This window comes from Oncorhynchus mykiss, chromosome 21 (genome assembly GCF_057628025.1).
Source record: "Oncorhynchus mykiss isolate SJ-2025 chromosome 21, ASM5762802v1, whole genome shotgun sequence".
Classification (NCBI taxonomy): domain Eukaryota; kingdom Metazoa; phylum Chordata; class Actinopteri; order Salmoniformes; family Salmonidae; genus Oncorhynchus; species Oncorhynchus mykiss.
Window position 1 is genome coordinate 12,301,811 of NC_143042.1, and position 22,525 is coordinate 12,324,335.

Genomic DNA, 22,525 nt, shown 5'->3' on the forward strand with positions numbered 1-22,525 from the left:
GGCAGTAGACTGCTGAAATAATAGTTATAAAGTTGTGTTGCAGCCCTGTTTGTGTGGCAGTGGTAAACTACGTGATCTTTTCAACCAGTTCTGTCCCTTTATACGGCCATAACGTCCATATTGTGACCTTCAAGAAATTGTATTTTTATTCATTGATCAAATGTGCTGGAATAGAGAGCAAGAATGACTTTCCGTTAACGACACATTGCTACTAGTGATAAAGTTGCAGATAGATTCTAAGGTTATATTCCCAGATAATACAATTCAAGACACTTTATGGAAACACTTCTTCCCATAGTAAAATGGCAATACTCTACAATACTGTCTGTATACATTGTATGGCACACACATCTGAAGTGAATCAATAGCTTTGACATACTGCATCGATTGTAAACATCATAGTCGAGACAAAATAATATTCCAACACGTAGAACAGCTATTTGTATTTGTTAATATGCCTTTTCTTCTACTTAATGCATGGTTCTTCAGCATGGTTTTCTCCAGGGTTGCCGAGGACACTATGATTGGCAGCCTGCTCGAGACCTCTAGTCCTACATGGCTCTGATCTCTACCTCGCTGATTCTATCACAACAGTCATTCATTACAGCTACCAGATTTCTTCTTTACCTTCAACTTGGTCACATTTAATGTGGTGTCAGTGGTGGAGCGTCACTCTCTGTTCAGCCGTTGTCTTCCAGTACGGACACGTCTAAATGGGATCCTTGGGACGTCCCAATTCTGATGTCACCCCGTTGAAGATGATATTTAAAAAGGTTAAGGTAAGGGTAAAGGTTAGGGTTTTGTGTAGGGACGTCCAAAGGTTCCCAGGTCCCGCTGACCCTTCCACCACAGAGTCCAGTAAGGTGGCTCAGCAAGCCAGACAGTGTTTACATGCTCACCCACTGTAAACAGTCTTACAATGATGAGCCCAATGAAGAGCAAAGAGTGGAACACAAGTCAAGAAGGAATCCACAGTTCAGGTACACGTGGTCCAGAGGTGAGTTTGACACAATAAAGACGACAGCTCTGTTTGATCAGACGTCTGAACAATCCAATGCTGTAGCCTAGCGGTCATGTGTGGTCTTAGAGTTAGTTGAGCGTTTCCCAAACTCGGTCCTGGGGATCCCAAGGGGTGCAAGTTTTGTTTTTATCCCAAGCACTACACAGCTGATTCAAGTTTTCAAAGCTTGGTGATTAGTTAATTATTTGAATTAGTTGGGTCAAATGCTAGGGCAAAAACCAAAACGTGCACCCCTTGGGATCCCCAGGACTGAGTTTGGGAAATGCTGGGTTAATTTGTGTTTTTCTATGCTAGGGCCTTGAATGGTGGGACAGAATCTCAAGGTGTTTTTCACAAACAAAACTTTTCTCATATGTTTCCTAATATGTTTTATTGTCACACACTGGATAGGTGCAGTGAAATGGGTTGTTTTACAGGGTCAGTCACAGCAGTACAGCGCCTCTGGAGCACATCAGTGCCTTACTCAGGGGGCACAACGGCAGACTTTTTTTCACCTTGTCGGCTCAGGTATTCAAACCAGCGACCTTTCGGTTACTGACCCATTGCTCTAACCACTTGGCTATCTGCCGCCCGTTAAGTCATCGGCCTACTGTGTCCACTCAGTAACGGATTTCATAAAACAATATGAAGTCTTCCATCTGTTGTTGCTCTCAAGGTCATGTCTGGGTGAGAAAGGGCCGTAGGGGTTGGTCTTTACTAAGTGGGTTCTCTTGGAGTGGATGTCTCCTCCTTTCATTCATTCGTCCTTTTCTCGTTCTGTTCTTTCCAACAGCAGTAGCTCTCCTTTCCACCTCCAGAGTGACAGGTATGAAGCTGGAACGTTGTGTTACATTATCTTTACCTCTGATGGGACCAACACCTGTGAATAAAGAGCACAATTAGATGTACCAATGGCAACACAAGCATATGGATATTGATCCCATGAAAGTACATCAGATAATTCACAATTCACAAAAAAGCACACCCACCTTTGTACAGTATTTGGCTGTTTATATGGAATTACCAGTCTCTGTGAGGACAGAAAGGAGAGGTTAGCATTGGTAATGTCACTATGAATACCACTAGAGCTTCTGTACTTGTAGTAACAGAGACACGCCAGTGGGTGGCAGTAGTGAGGAAAGGCCACCAATCAGTGGTAAGGTAACGACATCCTTATCTAAATGGCTCAGAGACCTCCTTTATAAACATAGTTAATCATTGGACTGAACCATACGTTACTGCAACAGAACAATTAATCACTTTGCCAAAATGAGACTCGGTCACTCTCTCTCTCTCTCTCTCTCGTCTTATAGCTGATAATGTGAAGTCAGACATCTTGAAACCTATAACATTGATAATTGAGGGTGTCTCAGATTTTGGAAGCAGAGCCTACTAGACTTAATTTGAATGTGTGCCCAATTGAGACTCTCTCTCTCCTCCTGTCCCATAGCTGATAACGGCATCCTCCCTCTGTTCCATGGCGTTCTCCTGCGCCAACAGGCAGCCCTAGCCGATCAGCTCATGTAATTCATTTAGACAGGCTGATAGCCAAGCTGTGTAAACAGCCATTAGTAATTCAGGACTCTGTAAATTCTCTCCCTTTTTCTTCCATCTTATTTTCTACATCTCCCTCTCCTTTCCATTTCTTTCCATCTCTCTCTTTTTTCTTTTCCTTCCCCCCTTCTTGTCGTTTTAGCCATTCTCTTTGACTCTGCCATCTTGTTTTCTTATCTTCCACTCCCATTCTCACACTTTCTCTCTCTCTCTCTCTCTCTCTCTCTCTCTCTCTCTCTCTCTCTCTCTCTCTCTCTCTCTCTCCCTCCCTCTCCCTCTCTATCTCTCTCTCTCTCTCTCTCTCTCTCTCTCTCTCTCTGACTCACCAATTCCCAATCCCATCGGTAATAACAGTAAGCAGGTGTTATGTGAGAAGCAGTTAAAATATGTTAATTGGTGGTGGCTCGGGTGTGTGAAATTATGCTGAAAATATTTGCATAAAAAGGGACAGAATATGAATATCTACCATGTGGGATGTGGGGTTTTCACAGCAGGGTACAGTTGATACATTTGATACACACCCACCCCATGCTATGGGCTTTGGAGGAGGGGGTTGATGAGAAGTGTTTATTTATTAGCCTAAATACATTAAACCCCAAGATATGGGAGATGTGGAAGGGTCTGGAGGAGAGGGGGCTCAGACTTCAGTTACAGAGGTTCTGTTATTCTGTGCAACAGTGTTCTTCACTCCTGGTCCCGGAGAGCCAAAGGGTGTGCAGGTGTTTGGTCCAGCACTGCACTAACACATCAGTATGGTGCTGCCCTTCAGAGACAGGTAGACACCCTGTGGTCACCAGGAGCAGGATTGAAGAGCATTGCACTATGACCTTACACAGACTTGAACTATCACACATATCACTTTTTGAGACAGCCTCTGTATGGCATGCTCACATGAGGAAAGTCCACAGCTCGTATTCACAAAGCATCTCAGGGTAGGAGTACTGATCTAGAATCAGGTCCCCCCTGTCCATGTAATCTTATTCATAATGACCTAAAATCCCAAACTGCTTTATGATTAAGTGTTGTCCTTACTATCCAGCAGCTCATCAGCCATCAGCCCATCCTGACGGTTTCCCAGGACGAAGGCCAGGAAGGAGAGTATCAGGGCATCCATGATGCCCATGATAGCCAGGATGTAGGCCCAGCGCACGGAGCACGCTCCCAGGGTGTACTTGTCTGTCTGCTCCCCACACATCCTCTTCACCTCGTCACTGTCCCAGCCGTCTGGGTAGATCATACAGCCCAGAATCAGGCACGTACCTGGGATAGGAGGAGGGAGGGATGGGGGGATGGAGAGACAGAGGGAGGGAGGGATGGTGGGATGGAGAGACAGAGGGAGGGAGGGATGGAGAGACGGAGGGATGGGGGATGGAGGGAGAAAGGAAGAAGTGGGAGAAAGGGGGACATTACAGAAAAGAGAGAGTACAGGAGAAACACAGAAAGGTGGAGGGAGAGCGAGACAAAGAGAGATAGTGTTAGCTTAACCCATACCATATCTATGCAGCATTCTAAACTCATCACCCTCCCCCTGTAGTCTCTCCTCCCCCTCCTCCCCCTGTAGTCTCTCCTCCCCTCCTCCCCCTGTAGTCTCTCCTCCCCCTCCTCCCCCTGTAGTCTCTCCTCCATCCATCCCTCCCCCTGTAGTCTCTCCTCCCCCTCCCCCCCATGTAGTCTCTCCTCCATCCATCTCTCCCCCTGTAGTCTCTCCTCCATCCATCCCTCCCCCTGTAGTCTCTCCTCCCCCTCCCCCCCATGTAGTCTCTCCTCCATCCATCTCTCCCCCTGTAGTCTCTCCTCCATCCCTCACTCCCCCTGTAGTCTCTCCTCCTCCCCTCCCCGGTAGTCTCTCCTCTATCCCTTCCCATGTAGTCTCTCCTCCATCCCTCCCACTGTAGTCTCTCCTCCATCCCTCACCTTGTAGTCTCTCCTCCCCCCGTGTAGTCTCTCCTCCACCCCTCCCCCTGTAGTCTTTCCTCCTCCCCTCCCCCTGTAGTCTCTCCTCCTTCCCTCCCCCTGTAGTCTCTCCTCCATCCCTCCTTCTGCAGTCTCTCCCCCTCCCCTCCCCCTTTATTCTCTCCTCCCTCCCCTGTAGTCTCTCCTCCATCCCTCCCCGTGTAGTCTCTCCTCCATCCCTCCGTCCCCCTGTAGTCTCTCCACCTCCCCCTCCTCCCCCTGTAGTCTCTCCTCCATACCTCCAGTCTCTCCTCCATCCCTCCCCTGTAGTCTCTCCTCCCCCCGCTCCCCCTGTAGTCTCTCCTCCATCCCTCCCCGTGTAGTCTCTCCTCCATCCCTCCCTCCCCCTGTAGACTCTCCTCCATACCTCCAGTCTCTCCTCCATCCCTCCAGTCTCTCCCCCCTCCTCCCCCTGTAGTCTCTCCTCCATCCCTCCCCCTCCCTCCCCCTGTAGTCTCTCCTCCATCCCTCCCCCTGTAGCCTCTCCTCCATCCCTCCCCCTGTAGCCTCTCCTCCATCCCTCCCCCTGTAGCCTCTCCACCATCCCTCCCCCTCCCTCCCCCTGTAGTCACTCCTCCATCCCTTTCCCTGTAGCCTCTTCTCCATCCCTCCCCCTGTAGTTTCTACCTCTCCCCCTGTAGTCTCTCCTCCCCCTCCTCCCCCATGTATTCCCCCTCTCACCCCTATAATCTCTTCTCTCCTCCTCCCCCTGTAGTCTCTCCTCCCCCCTCCTCCCCCTGTAGTCCCCCTCTCACCCTCCCCCTGTAATCTCTTCTCTCCTCCCCCCTGTAATCTGTCCTTTCCCTCCTCCCCCTGTAGTCTCTCCTCCTCCCCTTTTGTAGTCCCTCCTCTCCTCCACCCCTTCTATAGTCCCTCATCTCCTCCTCCCCCTGTAATCTCTCCTCTCCCCCTCCCCCTGTAGTCTCTCCTCCTCCCCTCCTGTAGTCCCTCCTCTCCTCCACCCCTTCTGTAGTCCCTCCTCTCCTCCTCCCCTTGTAATCTCTCCTCTCCCCCTCCCCCTGTAGTCCCTCCTCCCCCTGTAGTCTCTCCTCCACCCCTACTGTAGTCCCTCCTCTCCTCCTCCCCTTCTGTAGTCCCTCCTCTCCTCCACCCCTTCTGTAGTCCCTCCTCTCCTCCACCCCTTCTGGAGTCCCTCCTCCCCCCACCCCTACTGTAGTCCCTCTTCTCCACCCCTTCTGTAGTACCTCCTCTCTTCTTCCCCTTCTGTAGTCCCTCCTCTCCTCCACCCCTAAAGTAGTCCCTCTCCTCCACCCCTTCTGTAGTCCCTCCTCTCCTCCTGTAGTCCCTCCTCTCCTCCACCCCTACTGTAGTCCCTCCTCTCCTCCACCCCTTCTGTAGTACCTCCTCTCTTCTTCCCCTTCTGTAGTCCCTCCTCTCCTCCACCCCTACTGTAGTCCCTCCTCTCCTCCACCCCTACTGTAGTCCCTCCTCTCCTCCACCCCTAAAGTAGTCCCTCTCCTCCACCCCTTCTGTAGTCCCTCCTCTCCTCCTGTAGTCCCTCCTCTCCTCCACCCCTACTGTAGTCCCTCCTCTCCTCCACCCCTTCTGTAGTCCCTCCTCTCCTCCTGTAGTCCCTCTCCTCCACCCCTACTGTAGTCCCTCCTCTCCTCCACCCCTTCTGTAGTCCCTCCTCTCCTCCACCCCTACTGTAGTCCCTCCTCTCCTCCACCCCTTCTGTAGTCCCTCCTCTCCTCCTGTAGTCCCTCCTCTCCTACACCCCTTCTGTAGTCCTTCCTCTCCTCCTGTAGTCCCTCTTCTCCTCCACCCCTTTTGTAGTCCCTCCTCTCCTCCACCCCTTCTGTAGTCCCTCCTCTCCTCCCCTTCCGTAGTCCCTCCTCTCCTCCACCCCTTCTGTAGTCCCTCCTCTCCTCCACCCCTTCTGTAGTCCCTCCTCTCCTCCACCCCTTCTGTAGTCCCTCCTCTCCTCCACCCCTACTGTAGTCCCTCCTCTCCTCCACCCCTACTGTAGTCCCTCCTCTCCTCCACCCCTTCTGTAGTCCCTCCTCACCCTGTAGTCTCTCCTTCTTCCCTCCTGTAGTCCCTCCTCTCCTCCACCCCTTCTGTAGTCCCTCTTCTCCTCCTCCCCCTGTAGTCCCTCCTCCCCCTGTAGTCTCTCCTCCACCCCTCCTGTAGTCCCTCCTCTCCTCCACCCCTTCTGTAGTCCCTCCTCTCATCCTCCCCCTGTAGTCTCTCCTGTTACCCTACTCCTGTAATCTCTCCTCTCCTCTGTTCACTAGCTGATTGATTCCCTCTCCTGACCTCCTGACCACTGTCAGAGTGACCACTGCAGCTCCCCATGGACACAAACAGTACGCACACCCACTCCAGCCAGAGACACTGGGACTGTCTTCAATTAAATTCACTTGTTCAGAGTGTGTGACAATAACACGGAGACGTCAGTGCAGGCTGTGGTAACAGATCAATAAAAGTATTGTCAGAGGATATCTAGCAGTCCCACACAGTCACAGCAGCAGTGTCCGTAGTAGAGGCATTTGTGTGTGTTAACAGTCGTGGACATTGCTGTCAGAGGCTAAGCTAAAGAGTCAGCGAGAGAGTACAGAGAGATAAATCTATCTACTTAAGACACAATCTCAGGAAATCAAAGAGCAGCCCTCTCTTTCTCTCCATCCCTCTCTCTCTCTCTTTTCTTCCTCCCTCCTTCTCATTCACTCACAGAACCTCAGGAAATGATAGAGCATCACAGCAGGAACTGGAGGGGTGGAGGAGAGGAGGGACTACAAGAAAAGAGCAACCAGTGAAAAAAAACACCATTGTAAATACAAACCATATTTATGTTTATTTATTTTCCACGTTGTACTTTTATTTTTGCACATCGTTACAACACTGTATATAGACATAACGTGATATTTGAAATGTGTCTATTCCTTTGAAACTTTTGTGAGTGTAATATTTACTGTTCATTTTTTATAATCTATTTCACCTGTTTTGGCAATGTTAACATATGTTTCCCATGCCAATAAAGCCCTTCGAATTGAATTGAAAGGGCCAGAGAGGAACTGGAGAAAGTGTGAAAGAAGCACAAATCAAATTACATTTTATTGGTCACATACACATGGTTAGCAGATGTCATTGCGAGTGTAGCAAAATGCTTATGGATCTAGATCCGACAGTGCAGCAATATCTAACAGGTAATAGCAACAATTCCACAACAAAACCTAATACACACAATCTAGTAAAGGAATGGGATAAGAATATAAAAATATATGGATGAGTAGTGACAGAGCGGCTAAGATGCAATAGATGGTAAAGAATAGATAGTGAAGGATACAGTATATACAGTGCCTTGCGAAAGTATTCGGCCCCCTTGAACTTTGCGACCTTTTGCCACATTTCAGGCTTCAAACATAAAGATATAAAACTGTATTTTTTTGTGAAGAATCAACAACAAGTGGGACACAATCATGAAGTGGAACGACATTTATTGGATATTTCAAACTTTTTTAACAAATCAAAAACTGAAAAATTGGGCGTGCAAAATTATTCAGCCCCCTTAAGTTAATACTTTGTAGCGCCACCTTTTGCTGCGATTACAGCTGTAAGTCGCTTGGGGTATGTCTCTATCAGTTTTGCACATCGAGAGACTGAAATTTTTTCCCATTCCTCCTTGCAAAACAGCTCGAGCTCAGTGAGGTTGGATGGAGAGCATTTGTGAACAGCAGTTTTCAGTTCTTTCCACAGATTCTCGATTGGATTCAGGTCTGGACTTTGACTTGTCCATTCTAACACCTGGATGTGTTTATTTTTGAACCATTCCATTGTAGATTTTGCTTTATGTTTTGGATCATTGTCTTGTTGGAAGACAAATCTCTGTCCCAGTCTCAGGTCTTTTGCAGACTCCATCAGGTTTTCTTCCAGAATGGTCCTGTATTTGGCTCCATCCATCTTCCCATCAATTTTAACCATCTTCCCTGTCCCTGCTGAAGAAAAGCAGGCCCAAACCATGATGCTGCCACCACCATGTTTGACAGTGGGGATGGTGTGTTCAGGGTGATGAGCTGTGTTGCTTTTACGCCAAACATAACGTTTTGCATTGTTGCCAAACAGTTCAATTTTGGTTTCATCTGACCAGAGCACCTTCTTCCACATGTTTGGTGTGTCTCCCAGGTGGCTTGTGGAAAACTTTAAACGACACTTTTCCATAAAGGCCAGATTTGTGCAATATACGACTGATTGTTGTCCTATGGACAGAGTCTCCCACCTCAGCTGTAGATCTCTGCAGTTCATCCAGAGTGATCATGGGCCTCTTGGCTGCATCTCTGATCAGTCTTCTCCTTGTATGAGCTGAAAGTTTAGAGGGACGGCCAGGTCTTGGTAGATTTGCAGTGGTCTGATACTCCTTCCATTTCAATATTATCGCTTGCACAGTGCTCCTTGGGATGTTTAAAGCTTGGGAAATCTTTTTGTATCCAAATCCGGCTTTAAACTTCTTCACAACAGTATCTCGGACCTGCCTGGTGTGTTCCTTGTTCTTCATGATGCTCTCTGCGCTTTTAACGGACCTCTGAGACTATCACAGTGCAGGTGCATTTATACGGAGACTTGATTACACACAGGTGGATTGTATTTATCATCATTAGTCATTTAGGTCAACATTGGATCATTCAGAGATCCTCACTGAACGTCTGGAGAGAGTTTGCTGCACTGAAAGTAAAGGGGCTGAATAATTTTGCACGCCCAATTTTTCAGTTTTTGATTTGTTAAAAAAAGTGGGTGGGGTTATATCCTTCCTGTTTGGCCCTGTCTGGGGGTGTCCTCGGATGGGGCCACAGTGTCTTCTGACCCCTCCTGTCTCAGCCTCCAGTATTTATGCTGCAGTAGTTTATATGTCGGGGGGCTAGGGTCAGTTTGTTATATCTGGTGTACTTCTCCTGTCCTATTCAGTGTCCTGTGTGAATTTAAGTGTGCTCTCTCTAATTTTCTCTTTCTCTCTTTCTTTCTCTCTCTCGGAGGACCTGAGCCCTAGGACCATGCCTCAGGACTACCTGACATGATGATTCCTTGCTGTCCCCAGTCCACCTGGCCGTGCTACTGCTCCAGTTTCAACTGTTATGAACATTTGAACATCTTGGCCATGTTCTGTTATAATCTCCACCCGGCACAGCCAGAAGAGGACTGGCCACCCCACATAGCCTGGTTCCTCTCTAGGTTTCTTCCTAGGTTTTGGCCTTTCTAGGGAGTTTTTCCTAGCCACCGTGCTTCTACACCTGCATTGCTTGCTGTTTGGGGTTTTAGGCTGGGTTTCTGTACAGCACTTTGAGATATCAGCTGATGTACGAAGGGCTATATAAATACATTTGATTTGATTTGATGATCCACATTGCTAATCACTGATCTTGTTTATATGTGCTGTGTGTGAGAGAGCGTTGGATTGGATGCTCTGCATTTGACTATGGTCCTCTCACTTCCCAGACCTTTTCATAAATAACACAATACGGTCCTGAGGTGGTCTTATAGCTTGGGTCCAGACTGAGAGGAGGCCAGTCATTCTAACTCTGAACTCATCATTAATAATAAAAACATAATTTACCTGTTCACTTCCTCTTGCAGTGAGCCAGGGAGATGCAGAGTGAGGAGAGAGCATGGGATCCTACAGATGTAGGATCTTAATTTGATCACTTTTGTTATCAATTTTCCTGCACCACAGGAAATTCAGATGAGCCTCGTGATTTACAAAAGTCCCTGAAAACCCACACTAACACACGGTTATATTAACAGTATTGCACTTTTCATGTAGCCTACTTTTGGCCAGCTAATAGCTTAACTAACAGACGAACAGGCACCATCAAATGTTCAAATCCTGTTGTTGCAGGATTATTTTACTGTGACAATATGGGTTAAGATCCTACATCTGTAATGGACAAGGAGCATAACGTTTAAGTCTCAGGCAAACATTGAATAACTCAATTAATAAGCCAATGACAATTAATGAACCACTGACGCCACCATGGGGCACTCTGTTCACAACGTTGACATCAGCAAACCTCTCGTCCACACGTCGCCATACACATGGTCTGCGGTTGTGAGGCCGGTTGGACGTACTGCCAAATTCTCTAAAACGATGTTGGAGGCGGCTTATGGTAGAGAAATTAACATGAAATTATCTGGAAACTGCTCTGATGGACATTCCTGCATTCAGCATGCCAATTGCATGCTCACTCAAAACATCTATGACATTGTGTTGTGTGACAGAACTGAACATTTTAGAGTGGCCTTTTATTGCCCCCAGCACAAGGTGCACCTGTGTAATGACCATGTTGTTTAATCAGCTTCTTGATATGCCACACCTGTCAGGTGGATGGATTATCTTGACAAAGGAGAAATGTTAACAAATGTTAACAAATTTGTGCACAACATGAGAGAAAGTAGCTTTTTGTGCATATGGAACAATGTCTGGGATCTTTTTTTTCAGCTCATGAAACATGGGACCAAAACTTTACATGTTTTTTTTATATTTTTGTTCAGTGTATTTATCCTTCACTATCTTCCCCTTCTCCTCTCCCTCCTCTCGACTCCCTGCCGCTCTCTCTTTCCTTGGCTTTTCTTCCTCTCTCTCCCATCTTTCTCTCTCGTCATCCTCTCTCTTTCTCTCCCCCTCTCATGTGTTGCCAGCATCAAATGTGGATTTAGTGTTCGTCTGCTGATCTTTCTGCATATCCCAGCTCTCCCTGTTAACCGTATAATACAGTGGGGCCAAAAATGATTTAGTCAGCCACCAATTGTGCAAGTTCTCCCACTTAAAAAGATGAGAGAGGCCTGTAATTTTCATCATAGGTACACTTCAACTATGACAGACAAAATGGGAAAAAAATCCAGAAAATCACATTGTAGGATTTTTTATGAATTTATTTGCAAATTATGGTGGAAAATAAGTATTTGGTCACCTACAAACAAGCAAGATTTCTGGCTCTCATAGACCTGTAACTTCTTCTTTAAGAGGCTCCTCTGTCCTCCACTCGTTACCTGTTACCTTTCCCCTCAATCCTCCCATAGTGCTGCTGGTCACAGGGTTAAGGGCTGAGGGTAATGTGGGGATGCAGGCTGTGTGACATGGATGCTGTGCCGTCTGCTGCATATGGCCAGGCTCATTAGCTCATCAAAAGCACAAATGCAAACACCCATTTGCACGCACACACACAGCCAATTACAGCACCGCACATTGACTGTACAAACAGAGCAGTCAATGCGATTACAGCCAAAGAGATTCATTTTAGACCGTTGAATTGTAATGCTAGCAGGGAGCTGTCCAATCAAGAGGTGCTGAAACCCCCCTTGGAGACCTGCTGCATTCACCCAACTGGCTTACATGAGCTGCTCTGTGGTTTGGCTTAGAGTGCATTATTCCCCCTCATCTCTGTATGCATCCAACACACTCAGGCAGACTATAGCATTGGCATGCTTCTTATTCTCGCTCCCTCCACGACAACTTGTTTCACTTGTCGTTGGGGCCGACAAGGATTTTACAAGGAAGCAGACAGGGAAGGAGAGGGGGAGAGATAAAGGCAAAGGAATGAGATTAGAAAGAGAGAGGGACAGAAGGAGAGAGGGAAAGAGCTGAGCACTCTGTCTCTATGGCTCAGGCGCAGAATGACATCAATTGTAGCTGTTGCTTCTCTACTGTGAGGAGCAGGCAGACAGAGAGGCAAAGAGCATCATGTCAGGAACACGCACTATTAGTTTATACAACGAGTGTCTGAACAGAGTAAGAGTTATATGAGGTGCCTGTTGTTTTCTTTCCTAGGGAGAGAGGAGAGGAGGAAGGTGGGAATACATAGAGGGAGTGTGGATGGGGGAGAAGATAGAGGGATAGAGGGATGGCTTGCTGAATGGAAGTACCATCCGGTGGACACAGGGTTAGAATCCCAATGCGTCCCATCTGTCACACTCTGACCATTATTTGCATTGTTTGTTTCTATGTTTTGTTTGGTCAAGGTGTGATATGAGTGGGCATTCTATGTTGCATGTCTAGTTAGTCTGTTTCTATGTGTTTTGGCCTGATATGGTTCTCAATCAGTGGCAGGTGTTTGTCGTTGCCTTTGATTGGGAACCATATTTAGGTAGCCTGTTTTGTATTGTGGTTCATTGTCTATGTGATGTTGCATGTTTGCACACAGTATTGATCGCGGTCGTCTTATTATTTTGTTTGTTTGTTTGTTTGGTGTTCTTCGTGTTCATTCGTCTAACATTAAAATAATGTATTCACACCACGCTGCGCTTTGGTCTCTTCACTACGACGATCGTGACACCATCTGACACATAAAGAGAGGAAAGGAAGTGTTCAACCAGCAAGACTACTCCATCCTGTCCTTAATTGAGCAGCAATGGTGGTTCTTAATTAAACCAATAGATATGTTGCATTTGTTCTGCAATTCATTACTTTGACCTTTGTGTCTTTTCTACCCTGACTGGGAAAAAGTCCTATCCTATTCACAGCAGAGAAATCTGCTTCTGTTCTCCATTCCTAAAGCAGAGGGGTTTATGGATGGTCCCTGGAGGACAGTGTGCCGTAAAAGTGATTGAGGACCAAATGAATAACCCAATCATTCTGCAGCAAGCCGCCCACGTCTGTATCAGCCCCAGGCCCAGGCAAGATCACAGCAGTTATACTATTATAGCCGGGGGGGGGGGGGAATAAACAGTCGACCGAAACACAAGTTTCTATATGCCTTACTCTTACCAAATGTACAAGGGTACACTGTTGTGACTCCTCATGAAGAATATTTCAGATAATTATAATTTTGTTTTCAGATATTTTTTGATTCCGTCATAGAAAATGCAGAGCGTTATAGTATATGCCCTTTAGCAGATGATTTTATCCAACGCGGTTCACAGTCGTGTGCATACACCTTTTTTACGTATGGGTGGCCCCAGCGGGAATCTAACCCACAATCCTGATGTTTTTCTGTATGGGTGGCCCCAGCGGGAATCTAACCCACAATCCTGATGTTTTTCTGTATGGGTGGCCCCAGTGGGAATCTAACCCACAATCCTGATGTTTTTCTGTATGGGTGGCCCCAGTGGGAATCTAACCCACAATCCTGATGTTTTTCTGTATGGGTGGCCCCAGTGGGAATCTAACCCACAATCCTGATGTTTTTCTGTATGGGTGGCCCCAGTGGGAATCTAACCCACAATCCTGATGTTTTTCTGTATGGTGGCCCCAGTGGGAATCTAACCCACAATCCTGATGTTTTTCTGTATGGGTGGCCCCAGTGGGAATCTAACCCACAATCCTGATCTTTTTCTGTATGTGTGGCCCCAGCGGGAATCTAACCCACCATCCTGATGTTTTTCTGTATGGGTGGCCCCAGCGGGAATCTAACCCACAATCCTGATGTTGCTGTGCTGTGCTCTATCCACTAGGCCATGCAGGACCATGCTCTTGTATTTGCAGGACTGATATCTTCCATTTCTTCATTTATATAAAAAAAAAATCTGAAAAAAAGCTAAACTCATGTCATTACTGTCTCCCAAGGCAGCATAGTGTAGTTTATCGTAAAATGCAACAACAAAATGACCCATTCAACCCATTGTCAGACATAGCAATAGAAAAAAACGTCTGTCTTTTCATCACTACATGAATCATTATGATAATCCTCATAGGCATAAATATTGTTTTCCTGGTTTTAAATCCCTCTATGAAAGCCCACTGACGGACCCCCTCTGGTTTAAATCTCTCTATAAAAGCCCACTGACGGACCCCTCTCTGGTTTAAATCCCTCTATGAAAGCCCACTGACGGACCCCCTCTGGTTTAAATCCCTCTATGAAAGCCCACTGACGGACCTCCTCTGGTTTAAATCCCTCTATGAAAGCCCACTGACGGACCTCCTCTGGTTTAAATCCCTCTATGAAAGCCCACTGACGGACCCCTCTGGTTTAAATCTCTCTATGAAACTTGCTATCTGACTCAGAGCACATTGTTACAGGGCACCATTTTAAAGTATTCCATTTTCTTCTTCTTCATTGGCTGATTGCTCCCAACGCATAGGAATCCCCACCCAGATGACTACTATAAAATGGTGGAAGCCCTCAATGGCAATGTCCATGCTAAACGGGTTATATCCATGATGAGTCCTCTATCTCTATGACAACAGGCTCTGACATAAAGTTGCAGAAATGCCATGTGCGTCCACTTATATCAGCGCTTTCATAACAACAACCATTACAAAACTTATATTCGGTCAAATAAGCCACACACAGCAAATCAGCAATAACATTTTTCGTTGACACTCATTGATCTCCGTACAAAAATTCCTTATTTTCATGGACAGATTTTGGGCGGACTAAAACCTCTTGCGTCACCTCTTCCTGACTTTCTCAGGTGCCGGGAGAGTCACACACTCCTGACGCTGTGACAGAGGACAACATGAGTCACACAGCCAGCTCTCTCTCTCTCATTTTCCCCTTCCTCTCTTTTCCTCTCTTTAATTCCTTCATTCTCTCTCTCTCGATCGGTCACTCTTTCATCGCATCTCATGAGTAAACCCAACCCTGCCATATGCCTCAATCCCTCTAAAGAGTCACGGACACTCACGCTCAACCCCTCGCTCAGATATGACAAGCCCTTTATCATACTCATAAAGAGCTGTAGTATTACAGTAGACTGACACATTGCAACGAGGACACTGTCTCCCATGAACCTCTAGGGCGGAAGAGCAGAAGAGGTGATTGGGAACAGGTGTTACAATTAACTAGAGTACCGAGCGTCTGCCAACGAGGAGCCACAGTGACAAGAAATGCAGCCTCACAGGGAAAACAACAACTGTTGACACACTGTGTAATCATGTGAGTAGAAGAAAATAAAAAATCGACCTAATAATGTTTTGATGCGCTTCCATGAGAGGGAATGAGTAGTAGTATAAGCTGAGTAGTAGTAGTATAGTATCATAAAGTAACAAGGCTTTTTGGACGGGACCCAGCTACAGACTGGGAACTGCTTACTGACAGTGCTGAATGAGCAGCAATAGAAAAGCAATTTCCTCCACTCTGATGGAGAGCTGCAAGCCTCCAAGATAATTCCCCCACAGGGTTAGTTCTACATTGCACCAATCAACCCAGGTGTCTCATCAATGCTTGATGGCTAACAAAAATCCCTTCCCTGAGTTTTTAGTTGAACAGAAAGAGACGGGCCCTAGTATAGCCTCATCATCTCCCCATTAGATTAGAAGAACTTCATCACTTTTCAGCGTGGATCCTTCCTTTCTTTCCCAAGTTCCTCAGATGTGGTGACAGAGTTCTGGAAGTGGAAGATGGCTAAGGCAGTTCAGGTGAATATTCTAGATCCTTTCTAGGTCCTTGTTTCTTTTTTCCCACCCGGCTCCGTTTGAAGTTGGCTGATGGGATTGTTTTAATATTCCTCTGATCTGGGCTGACGGAAGGGTACATGTGATGTGATCCTCTCTCTACTGCTTGGAGATCAGTTTGGAAGTACCAAGCTGACTAATGATGGACTGAGAGAGGAGGGGATAAAGGGAGTGATCTTGCACAGTTACTTTATGCGACCGTCTCTGTTGTGCTGTAATCATGAAAATAACATTCAGCTGAAGTGGGAAGAGACTGTTGAATGGGACAATAGTGAGAATCTGGAAGCAGTGTGTCACAGAGAGTGGAATACTGAAATAATTGTGGAATTTAAAAGTTGTTTATAAAGCTGAAAATGTCTACAGAGTGAGAGATGTGAGTGGTTGAATCTAGTTTCCAAGCTAAATGATGGACTGTCAGTCGTTTCATTGTCTGTGTAGGGGGCCAGACACATCATGTCTCTCTCTGCCCACTCTGATCTTATGTCATGATGATCAACGAGTGATCAGCAGGAGCTTGGTGAGCAGTGATGAATGGCAGAGCTGTATCAGAGGGAAGGCTTTGATGACAACTAGTGCCCATGGGGCGAGGGCAGCAGGGAACGGCTTAAAGGGCAGACTGGTCGATATCCAGCTGGTTGCCATGGAGACACACCTTTTAACTCTAGCGGTGCCTTCCCAGCAGGAACCTCTTTGACCACTACACCAGTCTCTGCCCGCCGTGTCCGAGAGTTCCTGCCCATATCACAGCAACACGATAGGGAGAGTCAGGAAGCGAGCGAGTAGTGTGCCGTTTCCATGGCAACCCAGGGGAGTGAGCGAGCCAAGCTCGGAAAGAATATTGACTACAGAGCTGACAGCGAACAACGGTGAAACAGTGCATCTCTCTCTCAGCTATGCATCCTCCGAGCCGTAACCCTCATAAACAGGTCCATGTAAACGTACTGGGTTACAGCGAGATCAACACCGCAACACAAAAATAACTTAACTACAATGCTAAACCAGAAGCTGTAACATAGACGATCTCATTAAAGTATCTCATTAAAGAGAAGTATGGTATTTGTACCCAGGGGAGATTGTATAATAAGTCACAAGTGCAGCAATGCACACAGAACGTGTCCTCATCCAGACTCCCTGGAGTATCAACCACACGTTCCCGGAGACCAATATACTGCGCTAAGTTTATCAGATAACAACCTCTGCTGTTGTGCTGCTCGGCGAGTGCCGAAGCCGTCTGATGTCCTCACAACACAGACCTCATTTGTACAAGTTTTTTTTTACCACGGTCTTGGCAAGGCTCGCTTTGAAAGAAACACTCTGTCAACATCATTAGCTGTTTCTTTCACAGCGGGAACATTGTTCCTCAAAACCAGCTCAGCTCGGTACTACCAGTCCTTTAGATATTGCACCAATTAATAAAAATGGCTTGTCTTACAGAGATCCATTCCCTTTAAATATACACACTGGTCCCATTTCACATACATTTCACACACTTGGTTGAGTTATAAACTAACGTATATTCAACGTGAAATTAAAAAATGTCACCACCTCATTGGTTCTAGGTTCAAAGTTGGTTGAAAGAAATATGAAATGCCCATACATTGATGACTTTTTGCAAATCCAATCAGTTTTCCACATTGATTCAACGTCACCCCAATGATTTTTATAAATTGAAATGACATGGTAACAACATTGATTCAACCAGTTTTTGCCCAGTGGCTAATTTCCCATTCACATGGCTGCACTTGCCTTCCTTCACTGTAATTACTGTTTCAGGGGCAATTCCCCAAGCGGTGTTAGTGCTTACTTAACAATGACAGGGTGCTCCAGGAAAAACATCCCTGCTGGTCGTTTATTAGACCCCTATGCCAGGTCCCGGTCTCTGTGGCTGGCTAGCAATAGGCTGTCATGTTTCCCTTCAACTCTGGGGTCAGCTGACCACCAACATCTTCACAGGCTACTTCTCCCAGACGGGGAGAGACTTGGGGTTAGCTAGGGTAATACATGCTGGAGGCACGGCAATATGCCAGCCAAGCCCAGGAAAACCCAATCCATTATGATGCATTGATTGATGAGCAGATTAAAATGATGAGCGTCGAAGTGCTGAGAGATGATGAGGCGGCCATGGATAACATGGAGAATGAGATTGCCCTCAGGGCTTGGGTTTTGGTTTACGGTTTGAAGAGGTAGTCAAAACAATGACTGATTGATTAGCCATGGGTCAGGAGGAGCAGGGGATGAGTAGGATGAGGCGTACACGTTCCAACACAGTGGATGACTGCCCAGGTCCAGCACATCAAAGGATTTGCCCTATGTCCTCCTTTGATTGGCGTGGAAACTTAAAATGGATGCCACAGGCGAGGACTGAGAAGTAATGAACAAAAAAGTTAAAGGTCTTTGAAAACTTTGGCCAGTACGAGACGAGTCACCACTGCCCACACAGTCAGATATCAAGCACACAGTCTCTTAAAGATGAGCAGTTTACAGGTGGCGTTGTTGTTTTCTAGACCTGAGTAACTGGGCCAAGTAGTCTTACCCTCGCTGCATCTCATTCATTCCCCATTAATCACCCAACAACAGAACCCAACAATGAAAGCCAGGTGTCATAACCAGCCGGTTGGAGAGACTGATGATGACAGAAACAGGAACTGCGCGACAGTCTCTTAACAAAGCAAACTCAGACACACCAACATCACACATGCTGTTGCCGCCTCGCTGCTTTTTTAATGGTTCAACATGCCCTTGTCCCTCCCTCCCTCATTCTTTCCTTCCTCTCTCTGGAAGAGGGGGATAAATCAAACACCTGTCTCCTTTGCTTGGCTCTGGTGATCTAGAAGATAAACACAGTTTGGAAATCTATAAAGCCAACTCCTCTGAACGCTGGCTGGGACATAGAGACTGGAGGAGACATGGGGGTCAATACATCTATAGCCTATCACTACTTAGACTACAACAACACTGTCTGGACTGATGGATCAAACAGCGATTTTATTTAACAGGTTGAGAGCAGAATGTCTGGTGGTGAGAAGAGTTCACCATGCTGTATGCTACATGTGCTTGTCATAGTTTATCAACATGGCCAATACAAGTCTACTTTAATGGAGAGCTTCATAGCCCTCATTTTAGGAATAAGAAACAGATCTTGTTCACACCTGTTTTCATGTGTGTGTCTTGTGGTTTGTTTGTTGGCACATGTAGGCCAAGGTCAGAGTTTTTAACAATAATGATCTAATTTTCAATCATAACACAATCAAATCAAATCCCATTTTATTTGACACATGCGCCGAATACTACAGATGTAGAGAGGTCCTGGATGGCAGGAAGCTTGGCCCCAGTGATGTACTGGGCCATACACACTACCCTCTGTAGTGCCTTGCGGTCGGAGGCCGAGCAGTTGTCATACCAGGCGGTGATGCAACCAGTCAGAATGCTCTCGATGGTGCAGCTGTAGAACTTTTTGAGGATCTGAGGACCCATGTCAAATCTTTTCAGTCTCCTGAGAGGGAATAGCCGTTGTTGTGACCTCTTCACGACTGTCTTGGTGTGTATGGACCGTGATAGTTTGTTGGTGATGTGGACACCAAGGAACTTGAAGCTCTCAACCTGCTCCACTACAGCCCCGTCGATGAGAATGGGAGAGTGCTCAATCCTCCTTTTTCTGTATGCAAGTTGGAGTGGTCTAGGGTTTCTGGGATAATGGTGTTGATGTTAGCCATGACCAGCCTTTCAAAGCACTTTATGGCTACAGACGTGAGTGCTACAGATCGGTAGTCATTTAGGCAGGTTACCTTGGTGTTTTTGGGCACAAGGACTATGGTGGTCTGCTTGAAACATGTTGGTATTACAGACTCGGTCAGGGACAGGTTGAAAATGTCAGTGAAGACACTTGCCAGTTGGCATGCTCGGAGTACATGTCCTCGTAATCCGTCTGGCCCTGCGGCCTTGTGAATGTTGACCTATTTACTCACATCGGCTACGGAGAGTGTGATCACACAGTCGCCGGAACAGCTGATGCTCTAATGCATGCTTCAGTGTTACTTGCCTCAAAGAGAGCACAAAAGTGATTTAGCTCATCTGGTTGGCTTGTGTCACTGGGTAGCTCGTGGCTGTGCTTCACTTTGTAGTCTGTAGTATAGTTTTCAAACCCTACCACATCTGACGAGTGTCGGAACCGGTGTAGTACGATTCGATCTTAATCCTGTATTGACGCTTTGCCTGTTTGATTGTTCGTCGGAGTGCAAAGCGGGATTTTTTATAACCGTCCGGGTTAGAGTCCCGCTCCTTGAAAGTGACAGCTCTACACAGCTCAGTGCGGATGTTGCATGGGTTCGGGTATGTACGTACGGTCACTGTGGGGACGACGTCATCGATGCACTTATTGATGAAGCCAGTGACTGATGTGGTGTACTCCTCAATGACATCGGAAGAATCCCAGAACATATTCCAGTCTGTGCTAGCAAAACAGTCCTGTAGCTTAGCATCTGCGTCATCTGACCATTTCCTTATTGAGCAAGTCAATGGTGTTTCCTGCTTTAGTTTTTAGCTTGTAAGCAGGAATCAGGAGGATAGAGTTATGTGTGGAGTAAAGGTGGTCTAGAGTTGTTTCCCTCTGGTTGCACATTTAACATGCTGGTAGAAATGAGGTAAAACGGATTTAAGTTTCCCTGCATTAAAGTTCCCGGCCACTAGGAGCGCCGCCTCTGGATGAGCATTTTCTTGTTTGCTTATGGCCTTACACAGCTCGTTGAGTGCTGTCTTAGTGCCAGCATCGGTTTGTGGTGGTAAATAAACAGCTATGAAAAATATAGATGAAAACTCTTGGTAAATAGTGTGATCTACAGCTTATCATGAGATACTCTACCTCATGGGAGCAAAACCTAGAGACTTCCTTAATATTAGATTTTGTGCACCAGCTGTTATTTACAAATAGACACAGACCGCACCCCTTGTCTTACCGGAGGCAGCTGTTCTATCTTGCCGATGGACTAAAAACCCAGCCAGCTGTATGTTATCCATGTCGTCATTCAGCCACAACTTGGTGAAACATAAGATATTACAGTTTTTAATGTCCCATTGGTAGGATAATCTTGATCGGAGCTCATCCATTTTGTTATCCAATGATTGTACGTTGGTTAATAGGACTGATGGTAGAGGGTGATTACTCACTCACTGTCGGATCCTTGCAAAGCACCCCGACCTACGTCCCCGATATCTCCGTCTCTTCTTCATGCGAATGATGGGGATTTGGGCCTTGTCAGGTGTCTGAAGTAAATCCTTCATGTCCAACTCGGACACGAAGGATCTAAAGAAAAAATCTTTGTCCAGTACGAGGTGAGTAATCGCTGTCCTGATATCCAGAAGCTCTTTTTGGTCATAAGAAACAGTGGCAGAAACAGTGGCAGAAACATTATGTAGAAAATAGGTTACAAATAATGAGAAAAAGCACACACAATAGCACAATTGGTTGGGAGCCTGTAAAACGGCAGCCATCTCCTCCGGCGCCATCATGTCTTTATCTGTAGTTAATTTTTACTATTTTGCCTCTAGTCATAATTAAACAACTCTAAACTGTCATTATTTCTTAATTATGAAGTCAGGATGGGAAATGCTTGTTCAGGACTGTTTTTCTTTTTCATAAAAGCTGACAGGGAGAGAGAAGAGAGGTCTCTATAGATCTTCTCACCTGTGGTTGAGCAGGGAGATGCAGCTTGCTGGAATGAGCTGCACCATTGTGTTTGAGTTCATGTGATTCAAAAGAGCAACTGAGTTTATTTTCTACCTGCTATCCCCTGCTTACAGCAGATATGAATGTATTTGCACGACTCATGATTGCATTTCATCTAAAACTGCTCACACAGGGCAACTTGAAATACCAAACGCCTTCAAAGCCTTTCATTCATATTTGACGCAACTATAATTTATTCACAAACCAGAGTTACGCAGTGATATTGATATGGCTCATGCATTTCTATGCATTCAATGATTCAAGATGCTTCAACACATTCTACAAGGTCATGTATTTAGCATTTCGGCACTCAGCATTTTTTTAACGGATAAACAATGCTGACAGTGAGATCTCAATTGTGATTGCTCTCACTGCTAAGGTTCACAGACCTGGGGGAAATTCAGCCCAGAAAAAGTCACTCAATTGTGGCTCTTTAGAGAGCCTTGTTGTGACCCTTAGATACACCAAAGTTAAAGTCATGTCTGACACATACATGTATACATTAAGTACACAATTCTGAAACTAAATGCCCTGATTTCTAGTCTTATCTTTAGCGGTTGGTGTTTGCAGTAGCCACTATCTCCCATGCAGTGTTTCCCCTAGGATTTCTTTCACCAGTGGTGGCAGAGGTAGCGGGGTCTTCCTGGGGCACATTTATAAATATATTAATAGGGTTGGATACACTTCCAGGATTACAACCTAGCTAGCTAGTTACCTTGGAGGTTTCTCGGACGATCTGATGTTGTAACGTGTCACTCTGATCTTAAAAGCGCGTCTCGGCAGACATTTGGTGCACCACTGCTAAATGAATGTAGGACAAACACTGACATTTGAAGTTCTTGTCAATGCTGTGTCGTGTCTGGACTATCATTAAATGTGAAGACTTATTTATATAAAATCAGATCTATAGGTTGAATTATTATGTGATTAAACGAATCATGTAAACATTAAT

At 46.1% G+C, this 22,525-nt stretch overlaps 1 protein-coding gene across 1 annotated transcript in view; it reads right to left on the reverse strand.

The window, feature by feature from the left end:
• Positions 1-230: 230 nt before the first annotated feature.
• LOC110499990 (LHFPL tetraspan subfamily member 3 protein) overlaps positions 231-22,525 on the reverse strand; it is a 38,416-nt gene continuing 16,121 nt past the window's right edge. Inside the window, exons 2-4 of the mRNA XM_021577083.3 lie at positions 3,587-3,814; positions 1,990-2,030; positions 231-1,880 (exon numbers count right to left, since the gene is read on the reverse strand). Of these exons, the coding sequence (XP_021432758.1) occupies positions 2,011-2,030; positions 3,587-3,814 (248 nt within the window). The 3' untranslated portion in view covers positions 231-1,880; positions 1,990-2,010. The remainder of the gene's footprint in view (positions 1,881-1,989; positions 2,031-3,586; positions 3,815-22,525) is intronic.